Source organism: Myotis brandtii, unplaced genomic scaffold (genome assembly GCF_000412655.1).
Source record: "Myotis brandtii unplaced genomic scaffold, ASM41265v1 scaffold589, whole genome shotgun sequence".
Taxonomy (NCBI): Eukaryota; Metazoa; Chordata; class Mammalia; order Chiroptera; family Vespertilionidae; genus Myotis; species Myotis brandtii.
The window spans coordinates 1,586,121-1,605,721 of NW_005370220.1; the positions used below are offsets into that span (position 1 = coordinate 1,586,121).

Here is a 19,601-nt window from a genome sequence, read left to right on the forward strand (position 1 = left end):
AATTGTAATAATCTGAACAATAAAGATTTAATTAAAAAAAACAAAGATCATGAAAAGATATAAAAAATAAATAAAACCTTAATCATTTTACAAGTGTGGAGAGAGGGGTGTGATGGCTAGTGTATATCACCAGCAGTAATGAAGTCGAGGGGAGTTATTTATAGATTGGTAAAGAAATTTACAGCATTGGAAAGGGGGGAAAGAATGCTAATTGCAGCACCTCAAGACATGCCCAGAACAGGCTCTAACTGGATGCATCCTTGGCACCACTCCCCTGGGACCCTCGCGACCCAAGAAGGTGGATCTGGAAATAACATCTCCATGGGAATGAGGAACTCTCCACTTTCCTAATGAGGCAAATCAAAGTTACGCTAATTAGGATGTATCTGTAAAGAGCAAGTGGGCTTTCTGTTTCATAATGGGGAGGCTACATTGCAGAAGCACTGGTAATGGCCTGGGTTCTGTGCCCTTCTTAGGAAGAACTTCTAAAGAGTGGGCCATGGGGAGGAGGAGAGAAACATGACGTAGTGGGTAAGACCCGGAGCCACACACTTAAGTGAGTTGGTCATCTCATCTTGTTCTCATGGTCACTTTGGGAGGTGGCATTACTGTCCCCATTTTATAGAGGAGGAAACTGATCTAAACATCTTTGTGCTCTTGCCAGAGTGTCTCCCTGCCATGAAGAGACTGTTTGGCCTTCCTCTCTCCCCTCCCTCATTCATGTTCTCTCTGCCTTACTTATACTTGCTTATTCTCTGTCTCCATCCTTTCTCTCTCTTCCACGTGCCCTCTTCCCCTCCTCCAGAGTCCATTATTTGATCAAATACTTTGATTTGCAGATTACTGAGGATTATTCCAAAGGGGGCTGCAAAAATGGATATTTAAGGCACACAGATTCCAATATTTTGGACTACGATGGAGCCCACATACCTGGCGGCCCTGGAGACCAGAGTCTGGAGGAAGGCGAGCTTATGAACCTGCTTGCCCCTTTCATCAATGAGAAGGCCACGTCGTTACTGGAATCCAGGTAGACATGGGGCCTAGGCATTGCTTTGTCTCTAGTTTGAGGAGAATAAACTCTCATTTTGCTAAATGGATGTAGCTGGCATGTGGTGCTGTGTAATTTACCTGAGAAAGCTCCTGAGATGACGGAAGGAGCCTGGCCAGCCATGCAATTAAGTAATCAGGCTGCATGCTAGCGGCTGGGAGGGACTTCAGCACAGCCCATGCAGCCCGTTATAAAGAGGAGAAAGCGAGCTTCCTTTGGAATCATTCTTAGGAGCCCCAGACAGGGTTGTCTGGATGTTGGCGAGAGGAATCAGTCTCAGTGACATGGCTTCCCGCAATGGCTGAGAAACTGCCATTGTAGTTGTAACTCTGCTGTTTCATGTTGAGCTTGAACTAAAATTCTCTTCTCATTATATTTGCAGGGAGTCATCCCTGCGTGAGGAGATACTACAGGGTGTTTTTCTTAAAACAAAAACGGAGAAACATTTGGTACATTTGTATTGAAAATTAATCCTTTAGGAGCCATTCCCCCCCCGCCACACCTCCCTCCCCCCCCTTCACATTCTTTCTGGTTCATCAACAGCTGTTGTGCTCTCATCTCTCAGTGCCTCAGCCTCTCTGGCCACTCCTCAGGGTTGCTCTGAGGAGTAAGAAAAAGTACTGTTTATGGAAAATGGCTGGCATATGGGGTGTGTACAGTGAAAGTTGTCAATTCTCTTCCAGTATAGATGGCGAGATGGAGGTGGTGACTGCTGCCCATGCCTCTTGGCAGGAGTCAGGAACCCTACTCTTTCTATATCCTTTGTGGACTAAGCCTCATGGACGCTTCTTTAGCTAAGAAAAAGGATTTAAGTGTTCTGTGTTTGTGAGCTCAGGCAGGCCAGCCCCTCCCCGGTCCTGACATCTGTCTAATCTTTTCCAGCGTGAGTCCTCTTGGGACGTGCCCAGTGGCTCTTCCGGTTTATTATCACAGGGAGCTAGGTGCCCACAGTCAGTGCTTGAGAAATGGAGGATTTCCTCAACATCAGAGTCCCCAATGTCCCATCAGAGTGGAAGATGCAACTCTCTTTCTCTCTGAGGGCCACCGAGAATGTACCTGGGTGATGGGAGCTGGGAAAGTTGAGTGGGCGTCGTAGGAGTGGGCAAACTAGGGTGTGAGTGCCCCCTTCTAGTGGACAGGAGCTTCTCAGCTCCGACTGATTGTTGTCCTGCAAACACACGGGCTCAGAGCTTCTGGTCTTTCAGTAGAAGTCCAAAAATTATATTCTAAATCTGTTGATTTTAAAAAATTGAGACCTAGTTACAGTTTTAAAGAAAGCACTTTATGGGCCAATACCCTGCAGGCAAGCTTATGACATCTGAGATCCAGTTCCCTGTTCCCTGTAGGTTCCAGAGATTTACAGGCCAGCACTGGCCAGGCTAGTTATTAGAAAGGCTTTCCTACACAGGCAAACCTGCTGCCCTAGTCTCATTAAGGCTGTCATTCAGAGTGCACCATTGACTTCCATGATGGGGGGAAGGAGGGTCCTGATTCTAAGGGCCCTCTTGCCGACCCGATGGGTCTGCACCCCCTTCTTTAACACACTCTGCCAGGGCCCAAGCTGGCACTTGTAGTAAAATGCCTGATCTCATTTTACCCTCATATCTGCATTGCATGCTGCTAGTCTCGATTTTACAGTGTGGGAGCAGACATTTGGGGACTCGACATTTCCTTAGCTGGTGAATGGCAGAGCCATTGGAGACTTTTCTGGAGGAGTCAGAGAAACACCAATCCTCTACCTGGAATTCCCTCCAGGTGGTAGGTGGTTTTGGTGTACTAGAAAAAGCAGAGTTTGGAGTCAGACAAACCTGTCTCCAGTTCAGCTGTGTCATTTAGACCTGTGACATCACTCCCCATCTTGGTTTCCTCATCTGTAATGTGCAGGGTGCTGATGCTTATTCATCCCATTGGACATCTTTTTTTTTTCTTCCCATTTATCTCATTTATTTTGATATTGTTTTTGTTATTATTGCTTTTGAGTATTTAACTTTTTTTTATTTGCAATTGATTTCTTACTTTTCTATTAATGGACAGATTTCTCTTAACTTGGTTGACAACTCCCACTTTGTGGTACCTACCAACATTAAGCTCATAGTAAATACAAACAATTTTATCTTTAATTTTCTGAATTCAGTAGGCATTTTTTGAGGATTAAGTGAAATAATGGGTATAGAGTATAGATCCAGGTTGATAGTAAAGTGGGGTTTAGGTGATATTACTGCTTAAATTGTGCCCTACCAACTACTACTACTTTTTCCCACTGCCCTCAGGTAAGATTCATACCAAATGCAAAACACTGGCCAGCCCATGATTCATGCCTCTGAGGTCATTGTGAGCCACCTGATAACCCCGGTGCAGAGCTTTCACAGACTAGGCCTGAGACTTCCCTTCAGCTTTTGAGCTCCTCCACCTTCTAGCCATCCGTAGGCCTCTTCGAGGGCCTATGGGGCTAGCAGAAGAGCTGGGCCCCTGGAAAACACTAATTCAACTTACCATCTGCCAGGATGCTACAAGGAAGCAACATGTCCAGTAGTTACTGTAGTCTAATTAGTTGTCTTGCACTTGACCAACCAGAGCAATTTATTCCTTGGAGGTGGAGTGAAAGGATGGGTGCAGGCCCTGCCTGGCCGGCCCCTCCTCTCCTGAGGTGTTCACTGTGTGTGATCCCAGCCCTCTCTCTAGGTGCTTCCAATTCCATTTGGCTCCATTCCCTGGAGGACATGGTTTAGGATTTTATCACGTCAATGTTTTGGTCTTTGTAGCCAAAAATTAGGTGTGAAATTTGATATCGGAAAATCTAAAAGGGGAGCCCTTGGAGATTATTTTTTAAAAAAGCTGATATAGTCTTGAGCTCTGGGTAATAGAAGTGGGGCAGCTACTCCTAGGAAATCTGAGTCTGCTTTGCTGGGCATGGCTGCATGGAACCAGACAGAGGCACTGGCAAGTGGTCCACAGAAGTTAGAGGTTAGCACATAAATAGCGGAAGAGACTTGGCGTGTGTAGGCTGTGGGGGAAGCAGAGTTGGCAAGTACCTGAATGTACAGTCCATGCTGGAGAGGGACTAGATCTTGGGGTTCTAGACAGGACCCCAGAAACCCAGGGCCCTCCTCAATTCTTCCCTTTCCTTCACCGCCCAAACCTAAGTCCTGACCATCTGCCTCCTAAATAGCTCTTTTTTTTTTCATTTACATATTAGCCTTTTATTATGTAGGATACACTGTAGATGAGGCCCCCTAGAAACATAAGAAATGCAAAAAATTCACTGTTAACTCATTCTCAAATTGCCCCCACCTAAAATCAGATTGCCTCCCCCCACCCCCCACCCCGTGGGACGTGTGCTGCACCTTAGGAACCACTGGGCTTGACACTTTTCCTCTCTGAGCTTCAATTCTGAATACATACGCATATACCATGGGAATTGTAATCTCTTCTCCACCTCTCTCACTGGGTTGTCATGAGGAGGTTCTTATATGCATGCATACAAGTCCTTCGGTTGATCTCTTACCCCCCTCCCTCCTGCCCCCCAACCCTCCCCGGCCTAAATAGCTCTTAATTCGCATACTTCTCACCATCCCTGTTGCCTCCTGTCCGTCCTCAGCTCCCTTCAGATTGCTCGGCATCACTGCAGTAGGCTCCTAACTAGCCCCCAGAGACTCCACTTTTCTTGGGACCCAAATCCTCAGCATGGCCTGCTAGGCGCTGCGTGTCCTGTCCTGCAGCTCTGTCAGCACTGCTCCTGCTTTCTGTGCTTCCGCCACGCTCCCTTCTTCAGTTCCCAGGATGAGCTGACTGGCCACATCAGTCTTGCATATGCCGAGAACAAACACCCTCCCCCGGACATAGGTTCATCCCTGTTTATCTGTTGCATCCAACCCTTTCCTAAGACCTTGACTTGACCAGCTACTCATGTTACATGTGCTCATATGACAGATCCAGTTATCATCACTAATTTCAAAATGAGCACTCAACATTGCAGCTTCTCTTCTCCCCTCCCTGACTGACGACCTTGCCTTATACTTGACTGAAAAAACAGTTGAACTCAAGCTATTTCTCTTTTCCCACCAGTGCTGCCAGCTTATGTGCTTCTATATCCACAAACTCTGACTCCTGTTGGAATGGAAGAAAGGAATAGCCTGCTCCTGTCCAAAACCATTGGGCCTCTCTTTTCTGCATCATTTGTATTTTCCTGTTATGAATCATCACCATTAGCATAAGACATGCATTAATATCAACCATTTGGGAGACATTCCCCCTGCACCCTCCCTTCCCCAGTTTTACTCCAGCTACTGCCCATTTCTTTCTTCCCCTCAAAGGCAAGTTTTCTTGGAAGACCTGTTCACATTCCCTGTATCCACGTTCTTTCCTTGTATTCCCTCTTTATCTCATTCCCAGAGCTTTCATACCTTTCACGGCACTTACCAAGGTCAGTGACAGTCTCCAAGTTGTGAAGTTCAGCTGCCAGGGTCAGCCTTTATCAGCAGCAGCTGGCCACTCTCTGTGGTCTCTGTTCAAGCCCTCCCTCCCTCTTTTCCTCTGCCTCACCAGCCTGTCAGCCTCCTTTGCTGGCTGTTGAATGTTGAGTGCCCCGGAGCTGTGTCCTTAGCCCGTTTCTCTCTCTGTCTTCCCTCTCCCATGGCTTTAGAGTACGCTTTGGGACTTTCAAATGTATACCCACAGCTCAGACTTCTCCAGGTCTTACTGTCAGCTGTCTGCTTGACATTTCCACCTGTCCAAAACCAAACTCCCTGTTCTTATCTTTCTCATGTCAGTTAGCAGCACTGCAATCTATCTAATTGGTGTAGCTGAAAGTCTAGTTTCCACAATCCCCATATTCATCAGCAAATCCTGTTGATTCCACCTTCAACGTGCATCCCTAATTCAGCCACTTCACATCTTTTCTGCTTCCCTCCTCATAGCAGGCTCCAGTTCTTGCCTGGACTCAGCATCCTAGCGGAAGATGACTAGGAACCTGGGAAGAGTGCAGTGCTTCTTCGGAGTCAGAACAGCCCGAGTGCCAGTCACTGCTCTGCACGTTACCAGGGGATCTTGACTCTTTACAAGCTCATTTCTTCACCAGTAAAATGGGGTTCACATTAGCCCCCATCTCACTGTCTTCCTCTGATGACTAAATGTATTTAGTGTATTTAAAGGATCTGACACCGTAAGTGCTTCGTAAACATCAGTCCTTTCCCTTATGCCTTCTGTGTGACCAAGATGCTCAGGAAGGGCATGGAAACAGTGCTCAGGGCTCTGACAAGACCCAGGGACTGACCACTGAAAAGGTCCTGACTGCAGTGACAGCTTAATGAATCTGCTGTTCAGGTTTCCAGCGAAGGAACACTTGAAATGCTTTACTTAACAGCACAGCACTTTAGTATATTATAATGGCCTCTTTCACCACCTTTTACTACCCATTTGTAAAGTCTTTTTCCTGGGTTTTATTGTGTGTTGTTTGGTCTTGAGTAATGGTCCTCCTTTGGCTAGCTGAATAGCAATTGTCATTATTTTTAATCTATATTAAGGGAAGGAGAGGAAAGGAAAATTTAGTTTAACGTGCTTAAAATACCAGAAATATTTCTGAAGTCTGAGTTTACTGAATTTTAAGATGGTTTGTGTAGTCTAGATGATTTCATATTAGAAGTGAAAAACGTACCATACATATTAATTTTGTTTTTTATACTTTTATTTTTTGCTCTGTTTTAGTGAGCTGCAGCTGTTTCATTTGAGTTGAATTGACTCTGCCCCAGAGATGAGTGAGACCGTGCCCCTGCCCTCAGAGGGCTCCGTGGGGAAGATGAAACACGGGCTCCTGCTACTTCTAGTGGCAGCAGAGATGCAGGCAAGGGAAGCCCACGGTGTGTTAGAGGTGTTGGTAGTCGTAGTCTCACTGTCCCACGGGTTTTTGGAAGTAAGGCAGGCGGGAGAAACTGCAGAGAGAAGAAGAGGGATCTAACACCGATGATGGCCTGTTCTGTCCTCTCTACTGACTGCACTACTTCATCCTGCCCCACATCTTTCTCCTGGAAGAAGCAACCGCTTTCCAATCTTGCCCCACCCCTCCACTTCCTTTTCTCATAATTTTCTGTCTCAATTTTATAACCTCCTCTTCTTTTCTTTATGAATTTCTTTTTCTCTTATATTTTGAGATGATTTAAACATGCTTATTTTAAAATTCTTCTTCAGATTGCTTTGTTATTTTTATTTCCTTGAGTGTGAATTCGCTTTGTTGGCTTGTTATCTGTCTTTGATCATAGTGGGTTTTGTTGGCAAGTTTGGTTTGCCTGTGTTAAGCCCTGATGAGTCCCCCACCCTTACTCCTCCCTGCATGGTGGTTTGCCTCAACTTGACTTTCTAAATCTTACTGTAGGGTTTATGATATTTGCATGGCTCTTCTACCGTTGGAGTGAAATTTCTGGTCCCACTGCTTTCTGCAAATGCCCCTTTCTCATGACTTTGGGCTCTACTGTTTCTGACCTTTGAATAAATTTCGTCTTGAATTTGAATCCTGTAGTGCACCTGAAAACATTTTTGTTGTTCTGTATTCTTGCTGCCCTTTACATGTGTTTAGAACAGAGTAGAGGGGCTCCTGTGTGTACTGATACCACCCTCTGGACAGGAAACCTCTCCATTCATTCTTCACACCACAGCCTGCCTGAGCCATCTTTCCGGAGCTCGTGTGACTGTGATGCTCCCTCACACAGAGCGTCGCAGTGGCTCATCCTTCCTTACCATGGCTGGTTCTCCCACCTCACTTTCCAGCCTCATCTCCCTGTTCTCCAGTGTGTCTTGGCTCTATTCAGATGTTTTCCATGCTCACAGTATTCCATTTTCCTTCCCCCCGGCTAGGCTCTGTCAACTCTGGAATAGTTTAATGACATTCTTCCTGCTACCGTGGTCTGGACACCTATGATTGTTGTTCTGTAGCTTTCGGAAACTTGCACAGTGCTGTGATCCGCTTTTTACCCTGTGGAGGAAGGACTGTGTACACGCCTGTCTCCAACAGCAGGCTCAGTCCTCACAGGCAATTTTGTACCCCCAGTGCCCATTACAGTGCCTGGCACAAGAAATACCTCACCAGGGATTCTTCTCGAACTACTCCAGTCTTTTACATGCTGGCTTAGTTTGAGTTCCCGGGAAAGCAGAACCTGAGATGAGGACTTGGGTACAAGTGGTTTATTTGGGATGTTGATTCCAGGGAGTAGGAAGGAGGGCTCAGGGAAAGGAAGATAGAAATGGAGGCAAAGCCAATAAGGATACATAATTGCTCTAGTTACTGCTGTGGCAGCTGGGGCTCAGTCCTACTGTCCACCCCCTGAGGGACAGCACAGACCGTGCCTTAGTGTTGTCCCTCCAAAGGATGGGAGCCTGGGACATTCACTCAGCAGCTCTCTTCCCCACTGCCTGAGTGTTTCCCCCACGTACGAACTGGTCCACACTTTCCCACTGCCCTGCTGGCTGGCTCAGCGAGCTCTGGGAAAAGTCCCAAGGCAGCAGAGAGATGCAGGAAGCACTTGAGGTGGGACTGTGCATGTCTGTGAGAGCTGTCCGTCCACACAGCTGTAGCTGGAGTCCGAGGGAGGCTAAGGGCACTGGCAAGGGGCAGAGAAAGCATCTGCTTACCCATACACTCTCGTTTAATCCTCGTAGCTGTCCTGTGGAGGAAGACTTATTTTCAAAGAATCACAGTTAGATTTCAAGCCACTCTTGTCTGATATTAGAGCCACTGCTCTTTCAATTAAGAGCAGTTTACAGCATCCCGTTATTCAATGCCTAGTTACTGAGCACCAGTCATGCACCATGATGGACCAGGGCCAGTCCGTGAGGACACCTCGGGAAAGTTGGTAGGGAACAAGGACATGGTAGGAAGCTTAGTTTTCCCACTTCTTTCTCTTTTGGAAAAACAGGCCGGACCTTCTGAAAGTGCTGCGTGAACTGCTCCTGGAACGAATCTGCTTGCCAGAGCAGGAAGCTTCCGGAGAACACCTTGAGGCTGAAACTGAGAAGACACTTAAGCAGATGGCTGTTCAGCTAAGAGGTGAACTCAGACAATTCATCCAAGCCAACTCCTTTTCCAAGCCCCACGATGAGCTGAAGTCACCTAGGGGTGGTCAGCTAGTAAAGGTGGAGGCCTCGTCCAGGGTGGAGCTGAAAGATGCCTCGGTGCAGACCACGGCCACGGAGCGTGACCCGCTCAGATTCAAACACGAAGGCACGAGAGAGGCTTGGGAAGAGACACTGCCAGCTGCCGCATTCAGCACCGGGTACCAGCCGGAGACGGCAGGGCATCAGGCCTGTCCTCTTTCCTTCCCCCATGGGGCTGACAAAGTGAGTTTCTCCATACATTACTTATTTTATACAAACAGAACACTTAAATTCACCTGTGTTTGTCTAAAACTGGATTTATATAAAACCCGGTGTCCCCCTCTACCTTCACTTATCCTGGCCTCTACTTAGAGGTGTGTGTCTGTCCTAACCTTCCCTAAAGTATTACTATCGTTTCCCCTTTTCCTTCCTCATCCCAGCCCTATCTTATTTGTTTATCACACACACACTGTATATGAAAAGACACTGCTATTATATTAACGGTACTTGAGATGCAAATTTGTGCAATTTGGCTAAAATAGAAATGCTCTCATCTGCCCCAGCTCCTTTAGTTTGTACTTACATATTAGGAAAACTAGGTCTCCCAACCCCCATTTGTATGGGAGATATCATTCTATATTCAGGAAGTTTGGATAATTGAATGAACTTAATTTCCCCGAATGTATTGAAAATCTTTTTTAGTTTAGAATTATTTTATTTGCTTGTGTCTTCAAAACAAAGGTAAATGTGCTTATTTTATAGTGTCTGTTCTGTGTGCCAGAATTGTGCTAGATATCTATGCATACATCATCACATTTAATTTTTCTGTGAAAGGCTTAGAAAATTGTCCAGAGTGACTCAGCTGTTAAGAGGAGGAGAAGCGCCCGGCCTGCGTGGCTCAGTGGTTGAGCGTCAACCTATGAACCAGGAGGTCACGGTTCGATTCCTGGTCTGGGCATATGCCCAGGTTGTGGGCTCGACCCCCAGTGTGGGGTGTGCAGGAGGCAGCCTATCGATGATTCTCCTCTCATCATTGATGTTTCTATCTCTCTAGCCCACTCCCTTCCTTTCTGAAATCAATAAAAATATATTTTAAAAAAAGAGGAGGAGAAGGATATAAAACTGAAGTTCTATTTTAGAGGTAGGCAGGGCTGTTATAAACCTGCCTTTCTCAGGAGGGGTGGAGCCCTCTTATCACCACAGTGGCCTCCATTCTATGCAAAGTAGAAGAAAATTTAATGATTTTCTTTGTGGTCTTTGGTTAGTCAATGAATCAGTAATCCTAAGGCTTACACCAGAACTCTGGTATCTTGTTGAAAAGAACATCATTGCAGTGTAACAGTGAAATAAGAGGTGGATATAATTCCAGTTGTTTAGTTTTAGAAGCAAGACAATGGACTTTACAGATATACCTGTGATTACATCGGGCCTGACATTTAGCTACTTTGAGTCCTTGTGTAAGTCACCCAATCTTTCTCAATGACTTGAATGGGATCAGTGTGACCTAGAACCTGAGGCTGGCATGATAGCTAAATGAGGTCATGTGTGGCCGTGCCTTGCACATGGTAGGAGCTCAGTGTGTGTGCTTTCCTGTTTCCTGCCATTGCCAGGTGAGAAGTTTCATGACATTAATAAGGTGGTAGGTGGGAATCTGCTCAGCGTCCATAAGGTAGCATTTTCTGCAGTGTTATTTTAGAACCGGCATTAGGTTGACTGACAACAGTCTTCCAGCCTGGAATTGGCTTTGGCATTTGTGCACTTGCAGATATCTTTTCTGCTGCCATCTGACACACAGATTTGGATCCAAGAATAAAGATTGGTGGAGACAGAGGACCAAGCAAATGACTGTTATTTTCCAGTCCTCTATGATGAGGCCTCCACCTCCTCCCGAATAGTCCCTTCACCACCACAGGTGCTCTTGTCCTTGAACCTGTTCCCTCTCTTCTCTGGAATTTCAGGGCAGAAAGGGCCTCACTTTTCTTAACTGAGCAGTAGAGTCTGAAGAGCTTGTTTGAGGTCTGTCTGTCCAACCTTGTTGTATGACATTGTCTGCTTGTTTGGCATCTCAGTTCTTTGTCTGGAAAATAGGCATGATAATATCTATTATTCTCTGAGCTCTGGGAATACAGTTTACTTGAGGATTCTGGGAGAATGCCTGAAAGCATTTTATATCCTAGAATGTGAAAGAAGGGGTTTTTCTTCTTTTCTTCTTGAGAGACCTTGCTGATTTTCTGATTCCCAGGGTCCCAAATATTTCTTGTTTTCCTCTCAGGTTCCTTTTCCACCACTTAAAAAATAAAAAGTAAAATAGCTTTACTTAACTATAATTCATATATCCTCCAATTCATTCATTGAACATATATAATAAAGTGGGTTTTGAAAAATATATTCATAGAGTTGAACAACCATTACCATAATTAATTTTAGAACATGTTCATTATTCCAAAGAAACCCTGAACCCATTAGCAATCATTGCCCATTTCTCCACACCTGTCTACCCCTAGCTGTGCCTGTTCGGGATTTTCATATAAATGGAATCATAGAATATGTGTCTTTTGTGACTGGCTTCTTCCATTCAGCGTAATGTTTTTAAGGTTCATACATGCTATAATCTGTATCACTACTTTATTTCTATTGCCAAACAATAGTCCACTGTGTGGATATGGTACATTTAATTTGATAGGCATCTTGACTGTTTCCACTTTTTGGCTATTATGAATAATGTTGCCATGAACTTTGATGTGTATGTTTTGGTGAGTATACATGTTTTCATTTCTCCTGGGTTTATACCTAGGAGTGGAATTGCTGGGTCACAGTAACTCTATGTTCAACCTTTTGAGGAACTACCAGACTGTTTTCTAAAGCAACTGTTCCTAGTTTACATTTTCACCAGCAATGTGTGAGGGGTGCAGTTTCTCTACATCCTCACTAATACTTGTTTTATTATCTTTTTTTATTATCTCTGCCCTAATGAGTAGGATTGGCAGTATTTCATTGCAATTTGATTTATATTTCCTGATGACTAATGATATTGAGCATCTCTTCATGTGCTTATTGGCCATATGTGTTTCTTCTTTTGAGAAATGTCTATCAGATCTTTTGCCCATCTTTTAATTGAGCTATTTGTGTTTTTATTATTGAATTTTAATAGTTCTTTTTAAGATTTTTAATTGATTTTTAGAGAAAGAGGAAGGGAGAGGGAGAGAGAGAGAAACATTGATATGAGAGTGAGACACTGATTGCTGCCACCTGCATGCCCCCTACCAGGGATCAAGCCTGCAATCCAGGCATGTGCCCTGACTGGGGAATTGAACTGGCAACCTTTGGGTGCACTAGACGACGTCCAATGAACTGAACCACACTGGCTAGGACTTAATAGTTCTTTATATATTCCAGATTCAGTCCCTCTCCTTAGAGTGTGAATATGTTTAAAATTCTCCCACTTGAAAGGCACCCTTTTGGCCTCTTAAGTGATTGTTTGCATGTTCATTCTACAAGTTGTTATTGAGTACCCACTGAGTACTAGTTCTTGTGCTGGAAGCTGTGAATAGAGTGTGACCAAGAAATGCAGAGTCCCTGAACCCTAGAGCTTGTAGGCCAGAGCAGAAGATAGACAAAGAGCAAGAATTGCATAGGCATCTATATATATAAAAGCCTAAGCAACCGTTAAGACCAGTCGAACGAACGACATGTCTGCCAGTCTCTATGACATGCACTGACCACCAGGAGGCAGATGCTCAATGCAGGGGCCGGCTGGCCAACCTCCCACAGTCCCTCCCCCTAGCCGGCCAGCCCCGATTGGCCCTGATCACCAGCCAGGCTGAGGGACCCCACCCGTGCACAAATTCGTGCATCGGGCCTCTATTAATTATAATGGTACTAATGTTCTCTCAGAAGAATCATAGACGGCAGTGAGTGTAAGACCGGGAGATCTGACCTGGTTTTGGAAATCAAAGCTCATTCTCCTGAGCAAGGCACATTTGAGCGGAGTCCTAATGAACGTATTGGGATTAGTGGGTGAAGTGGGGATGGGCAAGAATGAGTTCTAGGCAGAGGAGACAGCGTACACCAAGCTCTGAGTGGAAAGAGCTTATGATTTTGAAGAACTGTTAGAGGGTGAGTATTTGGCAGTGAGGAAGTGAGAGAAAGGGAGGAACTCAGGCTGCAGGTCATGCTCAGTGTGAGCTGTGGTCAGGACTTTGACCTTTGTCATAAGGGAACTGGGAAGCAGTAAAATAGTTTAAGCAGAGGAGAGGGACGGTAGTTTGCCTTTTCTGTTGCAGCATGGAGAGTGGATTAGAAAGGGCAGGAGTGAGTGTTGGGAGGACCACTCAGAAGGCTGTGGCAGTGGCCTTGTGAGGGCGTCCTGGAGTTGAATGGTGGTAGTGGAGGATGAAGGGAGTGGAAAGAATTCAGAGACAACTTGGGAAGTGGAATTAATGGAACCTGGTGAGTGATGAAAGTGTGTGATGAATGTAAAGGGAAGTTTAAAAAGGACCCCCAGGTTTTGGTTTGTGCTGTAAGTGGATGTTGGTGTGATTCACCAGGACAGAGACTTTTTAAGTGGTGTAGCTTTGGGGACATGGGATGATGGTATTGAACAGTTGAGTTCTCAGTTGACTTTGGAGTGTCCGTGAGCCGTTGAAAATGAAGATGTCTAGGATAGGCAGGTCCCGAGCTTTGAGCCTGGGAAATATTTATTGGATTAGTGACTCAGTAGCCACTGAAAACTGTAGTAAGAGGTGGTGCTAGTGGACTAGCAGGGGTGGGAGGCAGATTGGCCTAGATTGAGGAATGGGTGGAAGTGAGGAAATAGGCCAGGAGGAAGAAAATGTTTCTCAGAAGATTGTGTTGCAAAAGGACTGCCATATATTGAACATCTGGAATGTCTAGAGAGGGTCAGTGGGTCAGGGCCAAGAGGGTGTCAAGCAGGAAAAGCTTGGCACTTGCTGGTCAGAGGAGGGACTTGCCAAGATACAAGCTCTGCAGACTGGGAGGCAAACACAGATGCCAGTATAGGAACCAGAAGTCTGGATAGTGGTTTGAATTCAGATTTATAAGATTGGCCATGAGACTGTTGATTATGCGACCACAGGAAGTATATTCACTGTGTCTCTGTGTATGTTTTCAGGATGCTAAGAAGTCCCGTTTGCCCATCCTGATAAAACCATCCCAGTCACTAGGAAGTGTGTATCGGCTCCCAGCCACGCAGGAGGTGGTGGCCCAGCTGCAGGCCCAGATCTTGGAGCTGCAGGGGGAGCTGAAGGAGTTTAAAATTCGCAACAAGCAACTTCACCAAAAGTTAATTCTGGCTGAAGCAATGATGGAGGGGAGCCCAGCGCCAGACAAAACGCTACAGAAAGGTAAGCACCTAGAAAAATGTCTTCTCCGCAAGCTAGATGAACGACCCGATTGAACTGCTGGAAATGTCAGCCTTGTTGTTTAGAATTGCAATAAGTTCGAGTATAAATTTCATGAATTGCAGTGATTAATCTTGACTCTTGACAAATACACAATTGAGGGAACACAATAAGGAAAATGAATCTATTGTTTTCACTTTATTCTGAGTCTGGATACAGGGACTTGTGGTGCTCACAGGTCTTGCGAGGTCACTGCTCCCCTCACTTGGGATTGCCTGCGGTGCCCCAGACCTGATGACTTGAACCTGGACTTTTTTTCTGGCTTCGTCTGTGGATTTTTAGAATGCTCTGTAGCCAGAGGTATTTTCCATATAAATTTAGGTTCTATCTTGGATTTACCATAGATGCGGTTTCAAGATAAGTTGGCCTTTGGCAGGATTACTCTTCTCTCCCTCCCTTCCTCCTTCCTTCCCTTCTCTTAATCCATCCATCTACCCATGCAGGCATCTATTCACTGGTTCAGTGGATGTCCCTGAGCATTTGCTGTGTCCCGGCCTCATGCAGTGGGTAAGGAGAGAGAGGAATGAGAGACCGTCCCTGCCTTCCGAGAACTCCAGGTCTCATGGGATGGGCGCAGATAATTAAATTAACATGGGTCGTGGGTCGGGAGGAGGGTGCACTTCAGAGAGGAAAGATTTTATGGCAAAGCTGACTCAGCCAAACATAGGCCTGGCACTTTGTCCAGGGCTTGCCATTTGCACTTACCAATGTTTTTATTTCTTGTTGAGACCCCAGGGTGCCTCAACCATGTGCTACTTCCTTCCAGAGTTTCCCAGAAGATCCTGGGGCCTCTCTGTTGGGAAAGGTGGGCATGAGTCTATGGAAATCATTTTCTCACTCATAGTTATTTGAGAGCCCGGACTTAAACCATTTCAGACAAGCTGCAGTGTATTTATGCTTTTTATGTCCTGTTATGGCAGCTCAATAGATTAATATTATCTCATAAATTGCATTTTGCCTCCCCAGTGTTTTTATTTCTGTGTTGTATCTTGGTGTTCGTCTCAGTATTTGTTGGCAGGAGGGTGGTTCCCATGGTTAAATTCACTTTTTAGAACAGTTGCTCTGAGGAAGAGGTTGGATTGAGAGGTAAGAGGGAAGACTGCAGTCAGGGGGCTTGTTAGGAGGCCCTTGCAGTGGTCTCAGCTTAGCAGTGCTGCTAGGAAGGACAGAGGGGATGGATTTCAGCACAGGAGATCCATTGACATAAATGTGCTTGATTTTCAGACTCTGAAATTGACCAACCCAATGACCTTGCCATCTTGCCAACATGCAAAGAGAATCCTTCTGAAGATTTTCAGAGCCCAACTTCAGTAGCTCCTTACCTGAATTCCAAGAGTCAGCTTTCCACTGAAATCAGTGTGATTGGAACCAATCAGTGTAAGAACATCGATACCTCAAATGATACAGAAAACTTGAAACAGAAAATCTATGACTTGGAAACTGAGCTCGAGGGCTACCGGAATTTCATATTTCAGCTTCAGAAGCATTCCCAGTGCAGTGAGGCCATTATCACAGTTTTGTGTGGGACAGAAGGGGCTCAGGATGGCTCCAACAAGGCCAAGGGTCATACTGATGAAGAAGAAATGACCTTTTCAAGTTTGCACCAAGTACGTTATGTGAAACACATGCAAATCCTCCATCCGCCGGACCCAGAGATGGCTGATGGCAGGATGCTGGAGAGCCTTGAGCAACAGCTGGTAGACCAGGAATGTGAGCTGCAGAAGGAGCACAATTTGAACATGGAACTTTTCAGTGATGTGCATGACCTGCAGAATAAGTTCAGAGATCTCTCGCCCTCAAGGTACATCCCACTGTTGAAGCCTGCAGTTTCCTTATGTTGCCACTAGGTTGAAGCCAATGAGCTGAAAGGGGCCATGAGTGGGGTGTGTACTGTGGAAGGCTTGGTGCTGGGGGTGAAGGCATCTAGGCCCTGCCCAGAAGTGAAATGTGAGGCCACAGAGAATAGTGCCTGCACACATGCAAGTCTTGTATCCTCTGCAATTGTCAGGGCAGATTTTGACTTCCTCTGGTTAGGGCCTCAGTAAATATTTTATACCAGTCGCTTGTGATTAGTAGTATGTTTGCTGAATGGCAGTGTTCACTTCTGGACACTATTACTGGCTTTTACGTACTGTGTTGCAGAACTGAAAGATGTCCTAGGCAGGTGGGAAGAATGTAAATATTTTCCATATCTTTACCATTTAAGTTCATCTTAAAGAAACAAGCCAGTGTTAAAAGAGAAGAATTCTTAGGTCATGAAGATATGTTTTATGAGCCTAGATACATACAGCTTTGCTTCATGAGATCTGGCAAAAATGGGATCATGACCTTCATTCGTCACTAATTGAGTCAAACACATAGTTCTGGAGCGAGAGTGAATTTTTCAAGACTTCCAAACATTGAGATTCAAGGAAGTTTGTATTTTTTGAAAGGCCGTTGTGTCAGACCTTCCAGTGGGCACTTTTCTTATTTAACCCGCAAAATCACCTGAGGAGGAGTTGTTATTAAATATGTTTTCATAGATGAGGAAATTGAGCCTCATAGAGGTTGCCCAGCCCACAGTGACCACTCTAATACTTGTGTTCTTTCTCATCCATTCAACTGGCCCCCACCTGCAGTACTGCAGTCACATGATTGTATGTGCAAACTGGGGGCAGGTGGTCACCAGTCCCACACACTGTCATCATTTTAGGGAGGGGGAACATGTTGACCTGAGGGCTCGGTGTCTGCCAGCTGCTCTGGAGCCAGGTTACTGTGGCCACAGTTTCTGTGAGCCACGGTTTCCTCAGTGCCTCCCAATTCCTGAGTCTTACTAGGAAGCCCAGTACAGTGGCATAATAGGGCGTGGGCTCTGAAGGCAGAGCTGTGTTTGAGTCCGAAATCTTCACCATTGAACTAACTTCGTGTCTCTGAGAGTCAGTTCCCTCTTCTGTAAAAGGGGAGGTTCATACATTTGTTGGAAGATTGGGAGGATCAGATAACTTATTAAAAACACTTACTACAGTGACTAACAAACACGTCATAGACCCTCCATGAATGATAGTTAGGATCCTGACTATTCCTTGACCTTTTGGTTGAGATGAGAGTCCTGTCTTTGTTTTCCTGCCTATAGTTTCTGTTTTGTTCTTCATGGAATTTGTGGTGGGTTCCCTGTCCCTTGGGCACTTGTTTCTACAATTCGGAATGGGATTTTTGAAGAGTGTATGGATCTGATTGTTCTCTTGAGTCCTTGCCAATCTTACTTTAATTGGGGGCTTCATAAGGTTAAAAATATTGCAGAAGAACCTTTGTTCCAGCATTTGTTAGCTGTTTTGAAATTGAAGGAGTGACCTTGTACAGTTTCAATTTTTCTAAAAGTATATATACGTGTACAGCTGCAGGCTTTTAAAAATTGTGCTCTGTCATTTTTCCAATTAGTGTTAAGGTCACAAAAATTCAATTCTAAAATGGCACACGCATTTTCTTTCCCCCCTTTTATCAGATACAATTCATTAGTTCAGTCCCAAGCCAGGGAGCTCTCCCTTCAGCGGCAGCAGATCAAGGATAGCCATGACATCTGTGTCATTTATCGTCAACACATGAGCACCATGATTAAGGCATTTGAGGAGCTGCTGCAGGCCAGCGATGTGGACTACTACGTGGCTGAGGGCTTCCAGGAACAGCTGAATCAATGTGCTGAGCTGCTCGAGAAATTGGAAAAGCTGTTTGTCAATGGTAAGTGGGGCGAGGCACTCGAGTCTTAAGGCACATCAGTAATCGACCCGGGACTTCTTGGAGGGCCCAGGAGGAACTGACTCCTTGGCCCCACATACCTTCCACCCTGTGCTCTGATGAGGTGACAACAGGACCACACTGACTGCTTCTTTCTCCTGGTGACCGTTCCACTGTTCCAACCTGGGGCCCTGCCTTGGGCTGGCTGGTGGGGCACACAAGTGAAGCCAGCGGGAAGGTGCTGCCCCTCAGCACCTGCCACATGGTGGTTGGTTCATCCATAAGAGAAGACAGAAATTGGGGTGTTTTGTTGTTGTTGTTTTGGTAAAAAATACATGAGTTTTAAATATTGGCAACAACAAATAAACCGAAAAACCCCAAACTGTTTTTTTAAAATTTATTTTTATTGATTTCAGAGAAGAAGGGAGAGGGAGAGAGAGATAGAAACATCAGTGATGAGAGAGAATCATTGATCGGCTGCCTCCTGCACACCTCCTACTGGAGATCGAGCCCGCAACCTGGGCATGTATCCTTGACTGGAATCGAACCCGGACCTTTCAGTCCACAGGCCGATGCTCTATCCACTGATCCAAACTGGCTAGGGCTGAACTTTTATTGGTTAAAAAATACATTCAATTGGATGGGTAGGAAGAGATCAACCAAAGAACTTGTATGCATATATGCATAATCCATGGACATAGACCAGGGGTGGGCAAACTTTTTGACTCGAGGGCCACAATGGGTTCTTAAACTGGACCGGAGGGCCGGAACAAAAGCATGGATGGAGTGTTTGTGTGAACTAATATAAATTCAAAGTAAACATCATTACATAAAAGGGTACGCTCTTTTTTTTTTTTAGTTTTATTCATTTCAAACGGGCCGGATCCGGCCCGCGGGCCGTAGTTTGCCCACGGCTGACATAGACAATAGGGCTGTGAAGGCCTGGGAGTGAGGGAAAGGGGGCGGGAGGGCGCTAGAAGAGGTCAATGGAGGGGAAAAAGGGGACATATGTAATACTTTCAACGATAAAGATTATATATTTCTATATATTCAAAGGCCAGAGGTGGTCAGAAGAGGGATGAAAGAAAACCTTTGCTAACCATTTGCCATATGCTAGGTACTTTAATAAATATTACTAGTTTAATAAATATTACTATTGTCCACCTGCCGGCAAAAACAATTTGCAATTTTCTGAGACTACAACAAAGAACTTCCGTATAACATTCATGCAGCCTTGTCAGTGGTTGGAATTTTGCCACATTGCTTTATCATTCTCTCTCTCTCTCTCCACACACACACACACACACACACACACACACACACACACACTGAGTGGCCAG

General features: G+C 45.3%; 1 protein-coding gene across 2 annotated transcripts in view; it reads left to right on the forward strand.

The window, feature by feature from the left end:
* The window catches only part of CDK5RAP2 (CDK5 regulatory subunit associated protein 2), a 157,074-nt gene that overhangs the window by 97,252 nt on the left and 40,221 nt on the right, over positions 1-19,601 (forward strand). For both annotated transcript variants that reach the window (XM_014550189.1, XM_014550190.1), the window contains exons 20-24: positions 840-1,027; positions 8,953-9,373; positions 14,262-14,493; positions 15,775-16,351; positions 18,032-18,264. In XM_014550189.1, the coding sequence (XP_014405675.1) occupies positions 840-1,027; positions 8,953-9,373; positions 14,262-14,493; positions 15,775-16,351; positions 18,032-18,264 (1,651 nt within the window). The remainder of the gene's footprint in view (positions 1-839; positions 1,028-8,952; positions 9,374-14,261; positions 14,494-15,774; positions 16,352-18,031; positions 18,265-19,601) is intronic.